At 42.4% G+C, this 16,616-nt stretch overlaps 1 protein-coding gene across 4 annotated transcripts in view; it reads right to left on the reverse strand.

The window, feature by feature from the left end:
* The window catches only part of INSC (INSC spindle orientation adaptor protein), a 135,420-nt gene that overhangs the window by 48,826 nt on the left and 69,978 nt on the right, over positions 1-16,616 (reverse strand). For all 4 annotated transcript variants that reach the window (XM_041729720.1, XM_041729717.1, XM_041729719.1 and 1 more), the window contains exon 6: positions 3,976-4,089. In XM_041729720.1, the coding sequence (XP_041585654.1) occupies positions 3,976-4,089 (114 nt within the window). The remainder of the gene's footprint in view (positions 1-3,975; positions 4,090-16,616) is intronic.

The following is a 16,616-nucleotide window of genomic DNA, read 5'->3' on the forward strand; positions in this document are numbered from 1 at the left end:
AAGATTGTCCATATTGAACTCACGGTCTGACAGCCAATGAGTCATGGGATGGAAGAGCATTCTTAAAGCAGGAAGAAATCTGGGAAGGAAGGAATGAAATGAGGGGGTGCAGGGTTATGGGAGCACAGAGCAAGAACTCCTACCGTAATCCGAAAGGAGATCGTGGAAGGGTCAAAGAGAGGTGCTCTGATTTTCAATGTACGTCACTACTCTGATAAAGATACACTCCAGTGGGTGACAAGGCACCCCCTGACTCCTTGCTCCACAATCCTTTGTCCCCGTCTTCCTACTTTCTCAAGGTCTCAGAGACATCTGACGAGGGTTCCACTTAAAGGCCTTGCTCAGAGTCACTGAAGTAAAATCCAATTACTCCTTGAAATGAGAAGAAAAGAAACAGGAATCCTAAGGTCTCCCCAGCCAGCCCTGCTGGTTGTGAATGAGCTCCCTCCACGTATAAATATTTATATACATGGATGTACTTATAGAGGAAGGCATGTTTATATATGTGTTTATATATGTATGTATTATTTTATTTTTTTAATAGATTTTATCCATCTGTTCAGGAGAGACACAGAGACATAGAGAAGCAGAGACACAGGCAGAGGGAGAAGCAGGCTCCATGCAGGGAGCCCGATGTGGGACTCGATCCCGGGACCCCAGGATCACACCCTGGGTCCAAGGCAGACGCTCAACTGCTGAGTCACCCAGGCGTCCCTGTATATACATTTTACATGTGTATGTTTATCTTTAGCCATATGCAGTATAAATATTACTTATATGTACGATGCTAGAGATGCTAGATAAATAGATATGTAGGTAGATACACAGATACGTGGATAAATACGATAGAAAGTCAGGAAGGTAGGTAGGTATTCATATCTGGAGCAGACAGCAAGGAAATGGTACCAAAGAACACCAGACTGAGAGTCAGGACCAACAAGGCAGCCTTCCTTTGGCTCCGGAGGCACTGACCCCAGCGTGACTATATTTAAGCCTCTGTGCCCATTTGCATTGGATTCTCATTACATTGTTTCCCAAGCCTGTGAAAAATAGCTTTCTTTGCATTTTTAGCTACTAGGGAAGCTAAAGGGAGGAAATCCTAAACCCAGACTGAGGGGATTCTGGTTCAAATCCTGACTTTGCTGCTGGTCAACTTTGATTAAAAATGGGGTCACAGCAGTGACACAACCAAGCTGTTGGGGGAACAACTGAGTTAATGCATGTTTAAGGGCCTGGCACCCAGTTCTGGACAGCCAGGTGAGGGTCAGTCGGTGGAAAGCTTCCTGGTTAGAAGAGTATCTCAAACCCTCATAAAAGGTATCCCAAGAGTTGGAATATGTGGACGGCAGAGGAGGAAGGAGGTCCCAGAGAAAGGGAGATGGATTTGTTGTGTAGACTACCACCCTGAAGCCCCCTCCAGGACCCAAGAGCAGCACTCATCTTAGAGTAGAGCCGGGAATCGCCTGAGCTAGCAGAATTGCACTGTTGGCTAGAGCTTGTTTAATTTTATAGAAAGCTATGGGCTCAAAGCCAAAGTGCCTAATGGTATGTATTATTCAGAGAGACTTGGGATAAACTGTCATAAAGCTGAGGAGGCCACTTGTGGGGTGCAGGCCACTGGTGGGGCGAGTAATAGTGGAACAGGATAGGGGATAATTTTGACAAAGCACAGGGGAGTTTGCTCTACTCTGAACTCAGGAAAGGATGGGGCTTAACATTACCATCACAGGGAGGGCTGGTTTTGTTCCTTGGCTTTCAAAGGAACTCAAGAGCCTGAGAGGACAGACTTCAGACAGGCTTCTGGAGGCATCTCAGATGGATGAGGGGCCCAAACACAGACCACAAGGAGGTGGGTCAGGCAGGCCACTGCGAGTAGCTGTGGCACATTTGTCACAATGTTGGGTCCACTTAATGAGCATCAACAGTGAGGATGCTGCGTAGATGCTATATAGAGTGTACCAGGGACTCCCAGCTCCTGCATCACTTCAGGACTGAAGACCCAGACACAGTGATTCCACTGGAGGAACGAGTCTCACCATCTTCCAGGCTGGAAAGATGGGAGTCATCACTGAATCTTCTCTTCACTTCAGCCTTCTATCTACTCTCTCCCAAGAGCCAGAGACATAAGAAGATTGAGATTAAGGTTCTGGAGTCAATAGATCTGCTTAAAATTTCAGCTCTGAGCTTAATGCACATGCCCTCAGACAAGTGATTTACCTTCTCTCTGAGCTCTCTCTGTTCCCTCATCTTAAAAATGGGAACACATCATAAGATCATTGGGAAGATCAGATGAGACCATGAATGAACAGCTGAGCACAGGGCTTGTGAAAAGAAGGGATGCAGCAAATAATGTAGGTTGTGGAAGGGGAGAGAAGGGCACAGGGAGGAAGAAGAGGAGAAGAAGAAAGAGGAGAAGGGTCTGCTAAGAGGCAGCTACAGTAACGAGCAAGAGCATAGCCTTTGCTGCCAAGCAGGCTGTTTCAAATTCCAGCTCACCCACTTACTAGCTGTGTGACATTTAAAGCTCCCTAGTGATTCTAATATGCATCAGGGTTGAGAATGTCTGAGTCACTCTTTGGCCCAAGAATCTGAAGGGCCGGGATGGAACCAGAAGTCACCACTGTGGGCTTTAGGATCATGAGCTCTGAATTAGAGACTTGGGTTCTAATTCTGACTCCATTCTTTATCAGCTGTGTGACCTTGAGTAAGTCTCTTAAAACCATTTCCTCAGTTATAGATGAGAACAATGTAATACCTACTTCCTAGGATGGTTTTATAATTTAAAGAAAATCATGTCTGTAAGGCATTAAGCACGCTGGACAGCAACACTCAAATGTTAGCTATTGCTGTTATATACAATTTACTTCTCCCCTAAGCAGAGTTGACAAGCTGTTACCCTCCTCTTCCAGATTTCTTGAAGGGCTTAGATGAGTGATTCTGAGAGTGGCCATGCCTCGGAATTACCTGTAGGGATTGTCAAGATGTAGATTCTCAGGTCTTACCCCAGGACCTCAGTAAATTTAGGTGGGGCAAAAGTATCTGTGTTTTCCAAAACTCTGTGAGGGATTGTGACACAAAGTCAGGACAGGGAACCACTGAGTTGGAGCATCTTCCTGTGACTGCCATCTTAAGTCTGCTGGAAGACACAACTTTGCTTCCAATTAGATCACTGCTTCTGTCTCCATGGCAATGTCATCTCTCAAGTTTAGAAAAACAAAACAATAGTAAAATCGAAACAAGATCCTAGAGAGAGCCTAGGGTTATCAATTGCCTGTAATTACCCTAAGTATTTGGACCCCAAGTATAAGGGCAAATTAACCATGAAGATAGCAAATTTAAAATTCCACGGTGGGGTGCCTGGGTGGCTCAGTGGGTTAAGTGTCAGATTCTTGATTTTGGCTCTGGTCACAGTCTCAGGGTCATGGGTTGAGCCTTACATCATTGGGTTCCCCACTCAGTAGGTAGTATGCTCAGGACTCTCTCTCTCTCTTCCTCTATGCCTCCCCATTGCGCTTTCTCTCTCTAAAGTAAATAAATCTTTAAGGAAAATCTTCCATTGTAATTGATGAAAACCACTGTCCTCAATTTTATCTTCTTCTCATGTAGTATTGCAGTGGTTGCAAGCATTTTGGGGGATCCATCAAGAACCTGAGTTGGGGAGATGTGTTTTGTGTGGATGTGGTGAGATATATAGAGATGAGGAAGGAGGCTTGATATTTCTAACAGACACCACATGAAAAGAATTATACTCTGGGGGCACCAGCTTTTCTCTCAAGTGGGAACTGAAATCAGAAGGCCTGGCCACTATTAAAGATGAAGACATCAAGGCCTAAAGAGGGGAGGTGACTCTTCCAAGATCACAGAGCAAACAAATGCTAGAGCCGGGACAGACTTCCCGAGCCAGCTTTCCCACCAGACTAGCTTCCTCCCACTCTCCCCAGGCATGTCACTTTGGCTGCAAACCATGAAGCTCACCTTGGCTATGATGCGGCACAAGGGAGCCCCCTCTTGGGTCAGGCTGAACAGGTTCCCTGTGGTGGATTCCGTGGTGTAGATATTGTCTGAGGCATTGATTTTTCTCACCAGCGCCTAAGAAAAGAAAGCAAAGTCTGATGGTCACTCACTCCATCTGTCCTCCACTAATCTTCCTTAATGGAATACCAGTGGGTCCACGCTTCTAGAATCTATTATCTGTCCCATCCACAGTCCCACTATGGGGGTGATGAGGTCTTCTAGCTTTGGGAAAGACATGAGTCTGCATGAGGTCTAAACTACATTTCAGAAATATAGGATAATTTCAAACCCCAGGGACACGGACAACAAATGTGCCTTCTTCCAACTGATCAGAAAATCGGCTCTCAATACTGATGGTCTCAATAAGTACTTCTTTGTTGTTTACTGGCTTCAGATGAGACCAGACACCATCAGTTAAATAAATCATCAAGTTGAAAACCAATGAGTTGCTACAACTATGACCAAAGAATTGGTTCCTTCGCCAATGGCAAACTCTAGCTGGGTAATGGGTTCAGGGGTTGAGTCAAGAGAAGTAATCTACAGTAGCTTACTGCTTGGGGAACATTTGCACTGTGTGTATAGCCAGGCCAAAACAGCAACCCTGGGAACCCTGTCAGGGAGTGGGTAACTGGGGAATGTCGCACTGCTCAAACTGATGGAACAAAGGCTCATGGTGAGAAGGCTGGAAATGACCGAACATAGGACCCAGGGAGAACTAGGAAGAAAAGCAAATGGAAAATTCATCAACAAATGAGACATAAAGATTAGTTTAGCTTATTTCTGGGAAAAAGCTTTTTCACATATCTTGAAACTACTTCATAATCAGCCATTTGCTTTGAAGCATATGATTCATTGATTATAAATGATTCCTACCTGCTAATTAATTCTAGCTGCTTGAGTTTCTCCTGGGAGATGTGGAGATAGTGATTCAGAAGAACTGCCTTAGGGGGGCTTCATGCAAGAAAATAACACCTCCAGAGCTCGTGCTCTGGGCAGCTACTCATGCAGTTTCAGTTGCTATGTTATTTTAAAATATAAAAATGGATTTGTTTTTTTAATTAAACCTAGTGTTACAGAAAAAAATATTAAAAGAAAATGAGGAGATCCGAGTTCTAGTGCCAACTTGCCTTTTTTTTTTTTTAACACATTATGTTGATGAGGAATTGTGTCCGAGGTTGAAAGCAGGGACTCTGGAGCCAAACAGCCTGGGTGCAAATCCTGCCTCTGCCATTCTGTCCATGTGCCCCCGAGCAAGTAACTTAGCCCTTCTATACTTCAGTTTTCTTATGTGTAAAATGAGGGTGAAATAAGAGTGTCTATTTCTTACAGTGGCTGTACCTATTTCTTAAGGTAGCCAATATATGTATATAAAGGATTTCTAAAGGTACTTGGTACATAGAAGCAAAATAAAATTGTTCGCAGTTATTATTCTGTGATCTTGGGCAATTGAGATACACACCGTAGGCCTCAGTTTCCCCATCTGCCAGATGATTCAAATGAAGTGGGTTTAAGGCTCAAGGCATATGGCTCTCCCCTTCTCTTTTTTATTCAAACTCATAGAATTCTTCACACACACAATATGCTAATCTTCTACATAAAGCAGTCTAAGATTAAGTGCGTATTTAATCAAACTACATTAAATGTAAAAAGTATTCCCTAAGATTTGATAAATGCCTCTTGTAAGAGATTCAACAAAAGGTAAAATTAATAACCAAAATTTGTCATAGCAAATCTCTGTAATGAACATACTTCTTAGAATCTTCCCCCATCATACCATAAGCGGTTATATAAGTGAATTAATGCTCGCATGAAAATGCCGATTTCATATATTGGGGTCCTGCACCTAAATCATAATTACTCAGTGTTCCTGATTAGTGTTTGCACTTCAAGCAAATTAGCATGACGTTAAACAATTCAACCCAATGTCTTTTGCAATCACCTGCTAACATCAGACCATTTATGTCTGAGAATAATTTCTTGCTAATGCCTATACACACATACACCGTAATTATACCTCAGATTATCTCACTGAATCAGCTCTCTGACAATGAAAAGTTGTAATCATCCTTTTCACAAAGATAAATTTGGAAGAAATATGAGATCAAAGGCCCCACTGAAATCGTCAAGGGCCTAAGCATCACAGTGTGTCAGGGCCGGAAGGGCTCTCAGCTGTCTTGTCCAACCCTCACTTCACAGGAAAGAGAGGTAGAAATCTGACCAAGGTCATGCATGTGATACGTGGTGGAGTTAGCTGGACCTTAACTCCTGTGAATCTGACTTCCTGTTTTTCAAAGTCAGTGGATCCATCTCCTTCAAAGATGGCAGGACCTCACCTAGACTAGCAAAGATGGAAATCTCAGGACAAGGAGAATATCCAGCCTCGTTAGCAGCTCTCCCTCCTGGCTCCCCTTAGCATCTACAGCCCCCTGCCCCATGGTAGCCAGAGCTCCTGCTGCAGGGGGCAGAGTTGACTGGGAGCCCCCAGCTGCTGCCCACCCCCCCGGGCTCTACCCCTGTCTTGATTGAGGCCATACCTCCCTGAGCCACTCCCAGATGTGACCAAGTACAGCAGGCAGGGGTCCTAGTGCAGCCCGTGGCTGTTAGGGGGCACTCCTCCAACAGGTGACTTTGGCCTGAAAATTTCAAGTCTCTTCTACCCAAGTCTTCTTTCTCCCTTTTATTTCTGTTTTCAGACCTGAAACATGGTTTTCTGTGCCTGCCCCCACTTCCTCTCCTTTATCCTTGACAGGCATTTATCACATCCTCTCTTGGTGTCAGCTTCAAACTACCACAGTCTCTAAAATCAAGATTTGTCAGGCAATCAAGGAGGAACTGAAGAAGTGTCAAAAATATGCCTCACCCTGTATCGTGAGAAGAGTGGCGGAAAAGAGACAAAATAAAGGAACAAAGATTGATGAAGCTGAATGACAGAAATATTGTTTTAAAGACAAAGTAGGCAGAGAAGAAACAAAGAAACTAGAATCTTGAAAACCAGGAGAAAGGGATAAAGAAGAGTTAGGGAGGTGCACATAATCTAGCTGCTTTAAATAAGGAATTCGAAGAGGAAAAAATATTTTTAATTGTTTCTCAGTCAGAAAGAGCGACTGCAGCCCAGTGAAATTGATCAGGAGAGGTAAAGGCTCCCACATCAGCCTGGAAGGTTCCTCAGGGGGAGCCAGGAAAATACTGTGAAGGCTCTGCCTAAAGCTTCAGACAGAGAATCCACAGCTGGGCAGTTAGGGCAGCCCAGTCATGCAAAGGGCTTATATACATGTGGGCTGATGTGACGGGGTGTAGCAGATTAAACCAGCCACCAATATTTTGCTACTCCTCCCTTAGACAGGTGGGCTCTACTACCCCGTGCCACCACCACCTTTTAAATCTGGACTGGCCCCAATGACTTGCTTGACCCATAAAAGCCAGCAGTTGGTAGAAGTAATGTTCCAGGACCTCCAAGGCTAGCTCATGAAAGACCTTGAAGCTGCCACCTAGGCTTCTTAAAACATTCTTTTCAGAGTCCTGAGTTGCCATGTAAGAAGTTTGGTAACTCTTAAGACTGTCATGCTGGAGAAGCCACATGTGTAGGATCCCGGAGCAGTACTCTCAGCACACAACCAGCTGTCCAGCTGTCCCCTCCAAGGCACTACACATGTGACGAAGCTTTCTAAGACTCTCCAGACCATCTGCCAGCTGACTAACACCACGTAAACTCTGTTGAGGCCACATGGAACAGAAGAATCACTCGGCCAGGCTCTTCCCACATTCTTGATCACTTTGGATGATACGATATAATAAAAATGGTTGTTACGCACTGAGTTCTGGAAAACAGGAGAGGGCTCCAGAGAATAGCAGGAGATATCTAAAGGATTGCTAGATAAATTTCTAGGTGAAAGGCTCTGAATATGAGGATACAGTATTGCTTGTGTCCTCAGAGAATGTAGTGGAGAAACACATGAATCAGGTGCCCGTGAGGAAAGGCACAGAAAGATTGGACACCCTGGAGACAGACAAAATCTCAATTGAATCCAGGCTCGGATTAGCTATTGTTGTGATGGGAAAATATCTCCTGGATTGGAATGTCCCATTTAGGGAGGCAAATGTGGATAAAATGTCTTAGAATTGGAGGTTTGGGGCAAACACAGACCTTAATTGATTTCATTTCTCTCAATAAGGCAAATTCCAACATCCAGAAGTTTTTTTTTTTTTTTTGAAAAATGAAAGAATGTACCAGAAAGGAAGAAGTCAATGTGGTAAAACCACTGAAATCCAGCAATTAGTGCTCATTCTAGGAGTTAGTGCTCATTCTAGGAGTTAGATAAGGAAAGAGACCAACATGAGAAGCAGGGTAGAGTGACAGAAATTCAACAGAGTCTCCCTAAAAGGAGTCAGGGATTAAGAAAAGGAGAGAATCCTGGAAACATAGTTCATTAGTGGGGAAAAAAAAAAAAAGGATGTAGCAGAAAGAAATGCTACTCAAGGTTAACATACTCAAAAGGTATGGAAAGTCTGTGTTCTAAGAAGCATATAGCAGAAGGACTGGTCTTCACAAGGCCTATAAGGATCCAGACTTCAGGAACATCACAAGGAAACCTTCCTTAGAAAGACAGGGATCAAAAAAAAAAAAAAAAAAAGAAAAGAAAAAGAAAAAGAAAAAAAAAAAAAGAAAGACAAGAAAGACAGGTATCTGAGGCTTAAGCAGTTCCCCAGCAAGAGGCAAGGATAACAGCTTTATGATATAGAACTAAAATGTCTATGTATTCTAAGGCAGTTTTTAATTTTCTTATTTAGACCTAAAGGAATTTTGAAAAATATATGACCCCTTGCACATTTTTGATTTGATGGTTAAAATTTTTCACCACCAGTTTCAAGAACAACGTTGGAAAGGATGTAATTTCCAGCAGATTGTAGATACTCACATAAAATAAAAAGATTACATCACTCTTTTTAGATGTAGTCAGTGGAACTTAAATACCAAAACAACTTGATGCCCTCATCATCCTCTTAAAAATGTATGAATAATCCCTTTCTTTAACATTGTCAGCATTTTGCATCTTTTCATCCTTAAATTTATGTTCCCATCCAATCCCTCCTCAGAATTTTCTCTTAATGTAATACATTTAAGTTTCAAAGTGTTTTATGGATCACCCTTGTCATATTTATCACTGACATTTGAAATTTCATTTTTTTCCTGTGCCTATCAGGCTCTAAGTATTTAAAAATACTCTCTTCTTGGGGCATCTGGGTGGCTTAGTTGGTTAACCGTCCAACTCTTGGTTTCGCTCAGGTCATGATCTCAGAGTCATGGGATAGATAATAGCTTCAAGCCCCATAGGGCTCGGCGCTTAGGGTGGAGTCTGCTTGAGATTCTCTTTCCTTCTCCCTCTGCCCCTCCCCTTGCTCGCACTCTTTCCTTCTAAATAAATAAATAAAATCTTTTAAAAAAATACTCTCTTCTTGGTTGAGTTACTAATTATTATCCATACAATTGGCCAAAGCAACATAGATTACAAATTTTGACAAATAATCATAAATGACAAAAATTTAACTTTTATTACAAATATATGTCCTGACGAGATAAATGAGGCTTTGTATTCTTTTTTAGGCTTTCTCATTAATTCATATATACATGATTGAATATTGACTTAGTGCTCTATTTTGAGACGTAAACCCTGAAAAATCTTGTTCCCAGAAATCCATAGGGAGGAATGGGAAGAGTTTATATAGCCAAGTTGCTCAACCCTTTGAGTACATTCTGAGTTATGCAATCACATAGTGATCCATCATCAAACACTATTTTTGATGATCTGTGAGCTGATAACTCCTCTAAATTGGTAAAAGCAAAGAATTGGAAATCACTTGACTTGCAAAAGCATTTGTCACCCAATCATTAGAGTTGTTCATTCACTATCTCAATTTCTGGGAAGAATTCCAAATGTACTTTACCAAGACTTATCAAATAATTATTAATTATACCCATTTCTCTTTCACTTGGAGCACCTTGGGTTATCCAAATTATGTAGAAAGGATTGGGAAAATCAAAATATTATTACTTTCATTGCCAATACAATTTTTAATAAAAATATTTGTGTGTGTTTCAAACAAGTTTTATCAAAACCTTGACACTACAGCTTTTGCTTATTTAAATTATGGAAATGCCCACCCTATATCCTAATTGGCAAAGACAGTTCTTTCAACCAAGCCAGTCAGCCAAGACAACTTTTTCTCAATATAGAACTAACTACATTTTTAATTATAAAATGTTTTGATATGTTTCAAGAAATGCTAAAAAAAAAAAAACACTGACAAATAATTATAGAAATCATTCTCCAAGGGAAAATGCTAAAAACTGGTAGTACTAAAACAATGTAGAGATAAAATAAAATCTGGTTTATTTGTATATGTTATAAAGCCAAGATAAATCAATTTACTAAACTTTTAATAATGCAAAGTAATATGTAGCTAACATTGCAAATTACTTATAAATCTAGGAATATAGTAAAGAACATTGTATTTTTTCAGTAAATAGGTGGGTATATGTATTGAAATTTGGTGTTCATTATAAGGAATAATTAAAATTTGAGAATAAAAAATTAGAAATCAGGGCGCCTGGGTGGCTCAGTGGGTTAAGAATCCGATTCTTGATTTTGGCTCAAGTCATGATCTCAGGGTCATGAGATGGAGCCCCATGTTGGGCTCTAGCCTTAGTAAGGAGTCTGCTTCTCTCTCTCCCTCTCTCTTTCCCTCTCTTTCTGCCCGCCCCCTTATGTGTGCATGCTCTCTCTCTCTAATAAATAAATAAGTCTTAAAAAAACATTAGAAATCATTTGATTATTTTTAGTAGCTCTAATGATCAAACTTCCCTACATATTTAAAAAAGAAAGAAGGTATTTACTGGTTAAATCTAATGAGTCCAGCTGCCAGCAATTAATTTTATCTTTTGCTAACAAGAAGTAGAAATTAGCATAAATATTTCATAAAATATGTTGACAAAATAAGCTTTAACTGCTTTCTTAAATAATGTGCACCAAATCTGAAAAAAATCATGTAAAATTTGTATCTGTGGATTTTATCCAATATATCTTGAAAAATTTAGTCATTCTCTAAAATACTCCAGCATTTAAAAGAATCAGGATCATTAACCTTTAGAATCTCTGGCTCTTCAAAGATGTTTTCTAGCCAATGGATGACATATCCTAGGGTTGAGTGTGAGATATAGTTGCAAGGAATTGCTTGCATTTAAATATGTGCCCCCAAAAGCCACTTTGAGTGCTTGATGTATCCTATCAGTTCTCTCTTTGCTTTGTCTAAGGAGAATGTCCCTCAAGAGCCATGCATAGTCTGGGAGTAAATAGAGATGGAAGGGATATAATAAATTGAAAACTTTCAAAACCACCCCAACACACACACACACACACACACACACACACACACACTACCATATATCTCCACACTGGGCAAAACACACAATTTCTAATGCCTTTCTCAATAGAAATATGTAAGAAAAAGCACAGAAATAATTCATGGAGGCCTATGGGTTATAGTTCAGGAACGAAGGCTTCTTTGATCTCCCCAATCCTACTGCCACTCCAAGGCTTTACACAGCAGGGCAATGCACTATAAGATTTGGGATGGGTGGGAGCACACCCCTCTTTTGGAAAGCAATAGAAGGGATGTTTGAAACTGTGTATTATTGGGAGGATCATTTCTAGGAATGAAACAAAAATTGGAGATCTGGACATTGATTTCCTTAAAAGTATATATGCTTGCATTTCTCCTAGAAAATCTTTGGGAACCTGGAGAATGTGATGCCTTTGAAGTGGTTTGAAGAATTCTAGCCTAAGTCACTTCAAGCAGCCCAAATCAATGCAGCCTGGGATGGCAGAAAAACAGTGTTTGGAGGGGAGCTAGAAATTAAGAAATGTTAAAAATGCTGGGTGGGAAAGTATGCAAACCAAGTAAGTCATTGGGAAGAGATTACAAATATCTGACTTTGCATGAAGAAGTAAACATATCAAATGCCCTTCTGTAAAAAAAGGAGACATTTTTCTCCCATATATAGTAAACATTGTGCCACAGTTAATCTATGGTAGATGCTTCCCCCCAGTGAATGAATGTTCAGAAAGCCTTGTGGACCATGGACAACTGAAATAAACTGATGTGATGCCACAGGTGCCACCAAGATGGTGTCTGTTCCCTACCCTCTTTCACTCAACTGCAAAGAAGTATCTGTTAAGACCTTCAGCAACCCTAAGACGGAGTCCTAGCATGAAATGTTGCCTGGTACTCGTCCTTTAGGGACTGAGGATTGGCCTTGTTTTAACTTTCTGTAAGCGCAGGAGTAGTGCTGTGATACTGCTGTGTATCCACGGTACTACCTCTTTCGAGCATAGCTGAGAAAGACCAGTACAAATTGGGAAGCCTGGGGGATCCCTGGGTGGCTCAGCGGTTAAGCGCCTGCCTTCAGCTCAGGGCGTGATCCTGGAGTCTTGGGATCGAGTCCCACATCGGGCTCCCTGCATGGAGCCTGCTTCTCCCTCTGCCCGTGTCTCTGCCTCTCTCTCTCTCTCTCTCTCTCTCTCTCAATCTCTCTCTTTGCGTCTCTCATGAATAAATAAATAAAAATCTTAAAAAAAAAAAAAAAACAACTGGGAAGCCTGCAGGGAGCCCTTCCCCTTGCTGGAGAGACAGACCAGACTATAGCTTCCCAAGGAAACATGACCACACACACTGGGATGAGACCTTTCTGGCTAAGATGAGCACAGAAAGAAAATGGAAGAGAATTAGATTAACCTAAGTATTTGGGACTTTGAATTATTCCTACAGGTAAAGGGATGCAGAGTCTTTTTAAAGTTTTTTTCTTTAACTATTTTCTCTCAGAGAACTTTATGATAAGACAGACAATTTCTAAATTTTAGAGATCTTTATGTACAGATTATCTTTATGTTACGACGTAGCTGCATTGCAGCCTCTGATTACCTATACTGAACAACATAACTGAGCAAGATCTGAGAGTGGGAAATAAGACAAAAAAGCAAATTTTGAGCTTTAGTTACAAAACCTCCTTGGAGCTAATTTAATGGATGTAATATCATGAGTCATTTTCAAGCCTTCAGGAACAGAGTCTAAATTTCCCACTGTGACTCCAGAAGGATCTACAAAGAAGTAGGGGTTGTTATTTGGAGGAATGGCTTCATGAAAGTGAGAAATAACTTCCCCGCTGGCAGCTGACCTCCTCCCCCAAGGGGCTCAGCCGCCCTCCTGCCTGACCACAGCCCAATGGATAAGGCCAATAAGACAAGTAGGAAAAATTAGAGAGGGAGGCAAAGCATGAGAGACTCCTAACTCTGGGAAATGAACAAAGGGTTGCAGAAGGAGAGGTGGGCAGGGGGATGGGGTAGCTGGGTGATGGGCACTGAGGAGAGCACTTGATGGGATGAGCACTGGGTGTTATACTATATGTTGGCAAATCGAACTTAAATAAAAACAAATGTAAAAAAAAAAAAGGCCAATAAAATAATAGGGCAAGAAGTGTCAACTACTAAGGAGCCCATTAGGGTTCCCCACTATTCCTGTCCCCTAGGTAGGGATTTCAGCAACACACCTCTGCTAGCTTTGCTCCCTACCTCCTTCTGTCCCCCTACTGAGAGGGTGGGGATGAGTATGTTCAGTTTAGCACCTGTCTCTCTTCTCTTATGAAGTGTCGCTCTGCTCTGAGCTCTGTCACAAGCTAAGTGCTTGTCCCTCAGGGGATGCCTGAGGCTGACCAGCAGGGAGGGGAAATTTAGCTGTGAGATAAAGTTTTAACTAGTTCACTTAGCCACAGAGCCAAAGCTGCATTCCCTAATCAGTTTTATTAGAATAAAACTATTCTATTTTAAACTAAAATCAAAAATAATTGATGGAATGAAAGGATAAATTAATATAACTTCTACCCACATGAAGCTGAGTCAAGGTACAGTTTAGAGTCAATTTATTTGATAGAGAGTCCCCTAGAAGTCATTTTTAAGTAAATCATTTTTTTATAAGTTAAGTTTTCTCTTACCTCCCACATAGCTAATCCTCTATTCCCAGATAGATTAATCATCAGTGTTCATTAATTTCCTATTGGTGGCTCCTAACATTTAAACTTTAAAGTTTTCCATACCCACCAAGTAGTCAAATTATCTTAATAAACAATTCTTTAGGTGACTAGGGGGCTCTTTTAGCAAAGCACACTGTGAGCTTCTCTTAAGGTAGAGCAAGTCTTGAGTGAATAAAGCTGTTGACACTGTCAGAAGAGTGCCACCAGTTACTCTTGGCTTGTCTCATTTAATCCTAATGACAACCCACTGCAGAGGTGAAGGACATTAAGTAACTGGCCCAAGTCTGCAAATTCAGTAAGTAGCACCAGCAAGATGTGAACCTGGATATGCCTCCAAACTCCACACAAGCCCCTACCCCACAACACCCACATTCATAGATTTCCATGCTACCAAGACTGGAAGAAACCTTGCAAGTCACTCATCCCCTGCTAATGCCCCCCAAGCCTGACGTGCTTGGCTCAGGGACAGAGAGTCCCTTCGGAAAGGCAGCCCCTTCCACTGCAGGGCAGCAGCCCTGTTGTTTCACCAACTCCTTGCTACAGAGGATGTCCTCTAGATCTGGCCCTGCTGGCCTGAGGCCCTTCTCCCTGCAGAGCCCCCAAACACAGAACTTTGGGGGTAGCAGAGTGTCTGTCCATCCTTAGGTGAAACACTCTCGGCTCCTCCACCTATGTCCCACATACCTTGATCTTCAGCCTTTCCCCCAACCTTGTAGGAGCCTCCTCTGAGCACAGCCATTGCCAGGGAGACATCCGGGGTCTGGAACTGGACGTAATACTCCAGGATAGAGCGGACCAGAGCAGAGTAGTGCTAGGTTGTCATTGCCCTCATTGTGAGCATTGTTCTATCACATTGTATTTTTGTGGATGGTGGGGAATGGGGGGCGGGGGGGGGGGGCGACCACTCTTCCTCTGCTCAAAAGCCTCCTGAGTGCAAAAATATTTTTTTACTAAATTGCATTTCCTGAAATGCCAGCATGCCAGAGTAAGTGATCAGGTGCTTTAAGAATAATAATTTTTAAAAAAAGATTCATTGTGACTATGCAAGTTTGGAATATACTGCTTAATATTCATTCATTAATAAGTCTTTACTGAGTGCCTACTGTAGGAAAGGTACTATCCTAGTCACCGGATACATATCCGTGAACAAAACAAACCCAAATCCCTATCTATGGAAGCTACAGGCCTGACAAATACTATGAATGTGTGGAGACCTTTTAAGAAGACTCTTGATGCATAAGAGCACATGATGGAAGAAATCCCAATGCAAGGAAATAAGCTTAAGTTCCTTTATGTGGAGATACCCCCAAATATGATCTTATATAATTACTAACATCCCAGGGATTGGTACCAGGGTCCTTGGGTCACCAGTTTAAGAAACACATGCTTAGGGGATCCCTGGGTGGCGCAGCGGTTTGGCGCCTGCCTTTGGCCCAGGGCGCGATCCTGGAGACCCGGGATCGAATCCCACGTCGGGCTCCCTGCATGGAGCCCGCTTCTCCCTCTGCCTGTGTCTCTGCCTCTCAGTCTCTCTCTCTCTCTGAATAAATAAATTAAAAAAAAAAAAAAAAAAAGAAACACATGCTTACAACACTGAACACAAATCACCTTGCCTTCAGCCAGTGTGTTTCCTTATGTCACTGCCATCTGTATGGAAACGTCCTAACATAAAAACCAGGGAACCCTGGGTGGCGCAGTGGTTTGGCGCCTGCCTTTGGCCCAGGGCGCAATCCTAGAGACCCAGGATCGAATCCCACGTCGGGCTCCCTGCATGGAGCCTGCTTCTCCCTCTGCCTGTGTCTCTGCCTCTCTCTCTCTCTCTCTCTCTCTGTGACTATCATAAATAAATAAAAATTTTTAAAAAAATTAAAAAAAACAAAACAAAACAAAACAACAAACAACCTAAACATCAGACAAAAAGTATTATGAGCATGGCAAGCCTGACCCATTGGAGGGCATAGAGGGGGTCACCAAGATGCATAGAGGGGGTCACCAAGGTGCATGCTGGGAGGGAAGGGGGCTTATCCGAAGCTAAGGAATATGTGGGACAGACAAGGGGAGGAGGCCAATGGGTGATCAAATTCTAAGAGAGGAGCAGCTGATCCAGCTCAGCTCCCAAACCAAGCATCAGTGACCCAGGTGGTCAGACCTGGGGAAGGGCAGGATTTAGCCAGGGAAACAGAAGGACCAGATCAGGAATCCCACTGCGAACAAGATCGGGATGAAGGAAAACCCAGAATGGACCCAGCACTGCCCAGGAGACCAGTGGCATGGTCCACAAGGTCCAGGCAGGCTCCTGGCAGCCCAGGGAGCTTTCTCCAAGATTCTGACACAGACCATTGAAAAGACACCTTTGCCTCCTGGTAGATTGACTACTTCCAAACCCAGCTGGCTTCTGTTTACAACCCAACATAACTCTTCGAGCTTAGCCCTTTTCATTGAACCTGCTACCTCCAGGCAAAAAGGCACAGAAGTAACATGAAAAGTATCAGTAGGTACCATAGTCCTGCTCAAAAATACC

This window comes from Vulpes lagopus, chromosome 15 (assembly GCF_018345385.1).
Source record: "Vulpes lagopus strain Blue_001 chromosome 15, ASM1834538v1, whole genome shotgun sequence".
Classification (NCBI taxonomy): domain Eukaryota; kingdom Metazoa; phylum Chordata; class Mammalia; order Carnivora; family Canidae; genus Vulpes; species Vulpes lagopus.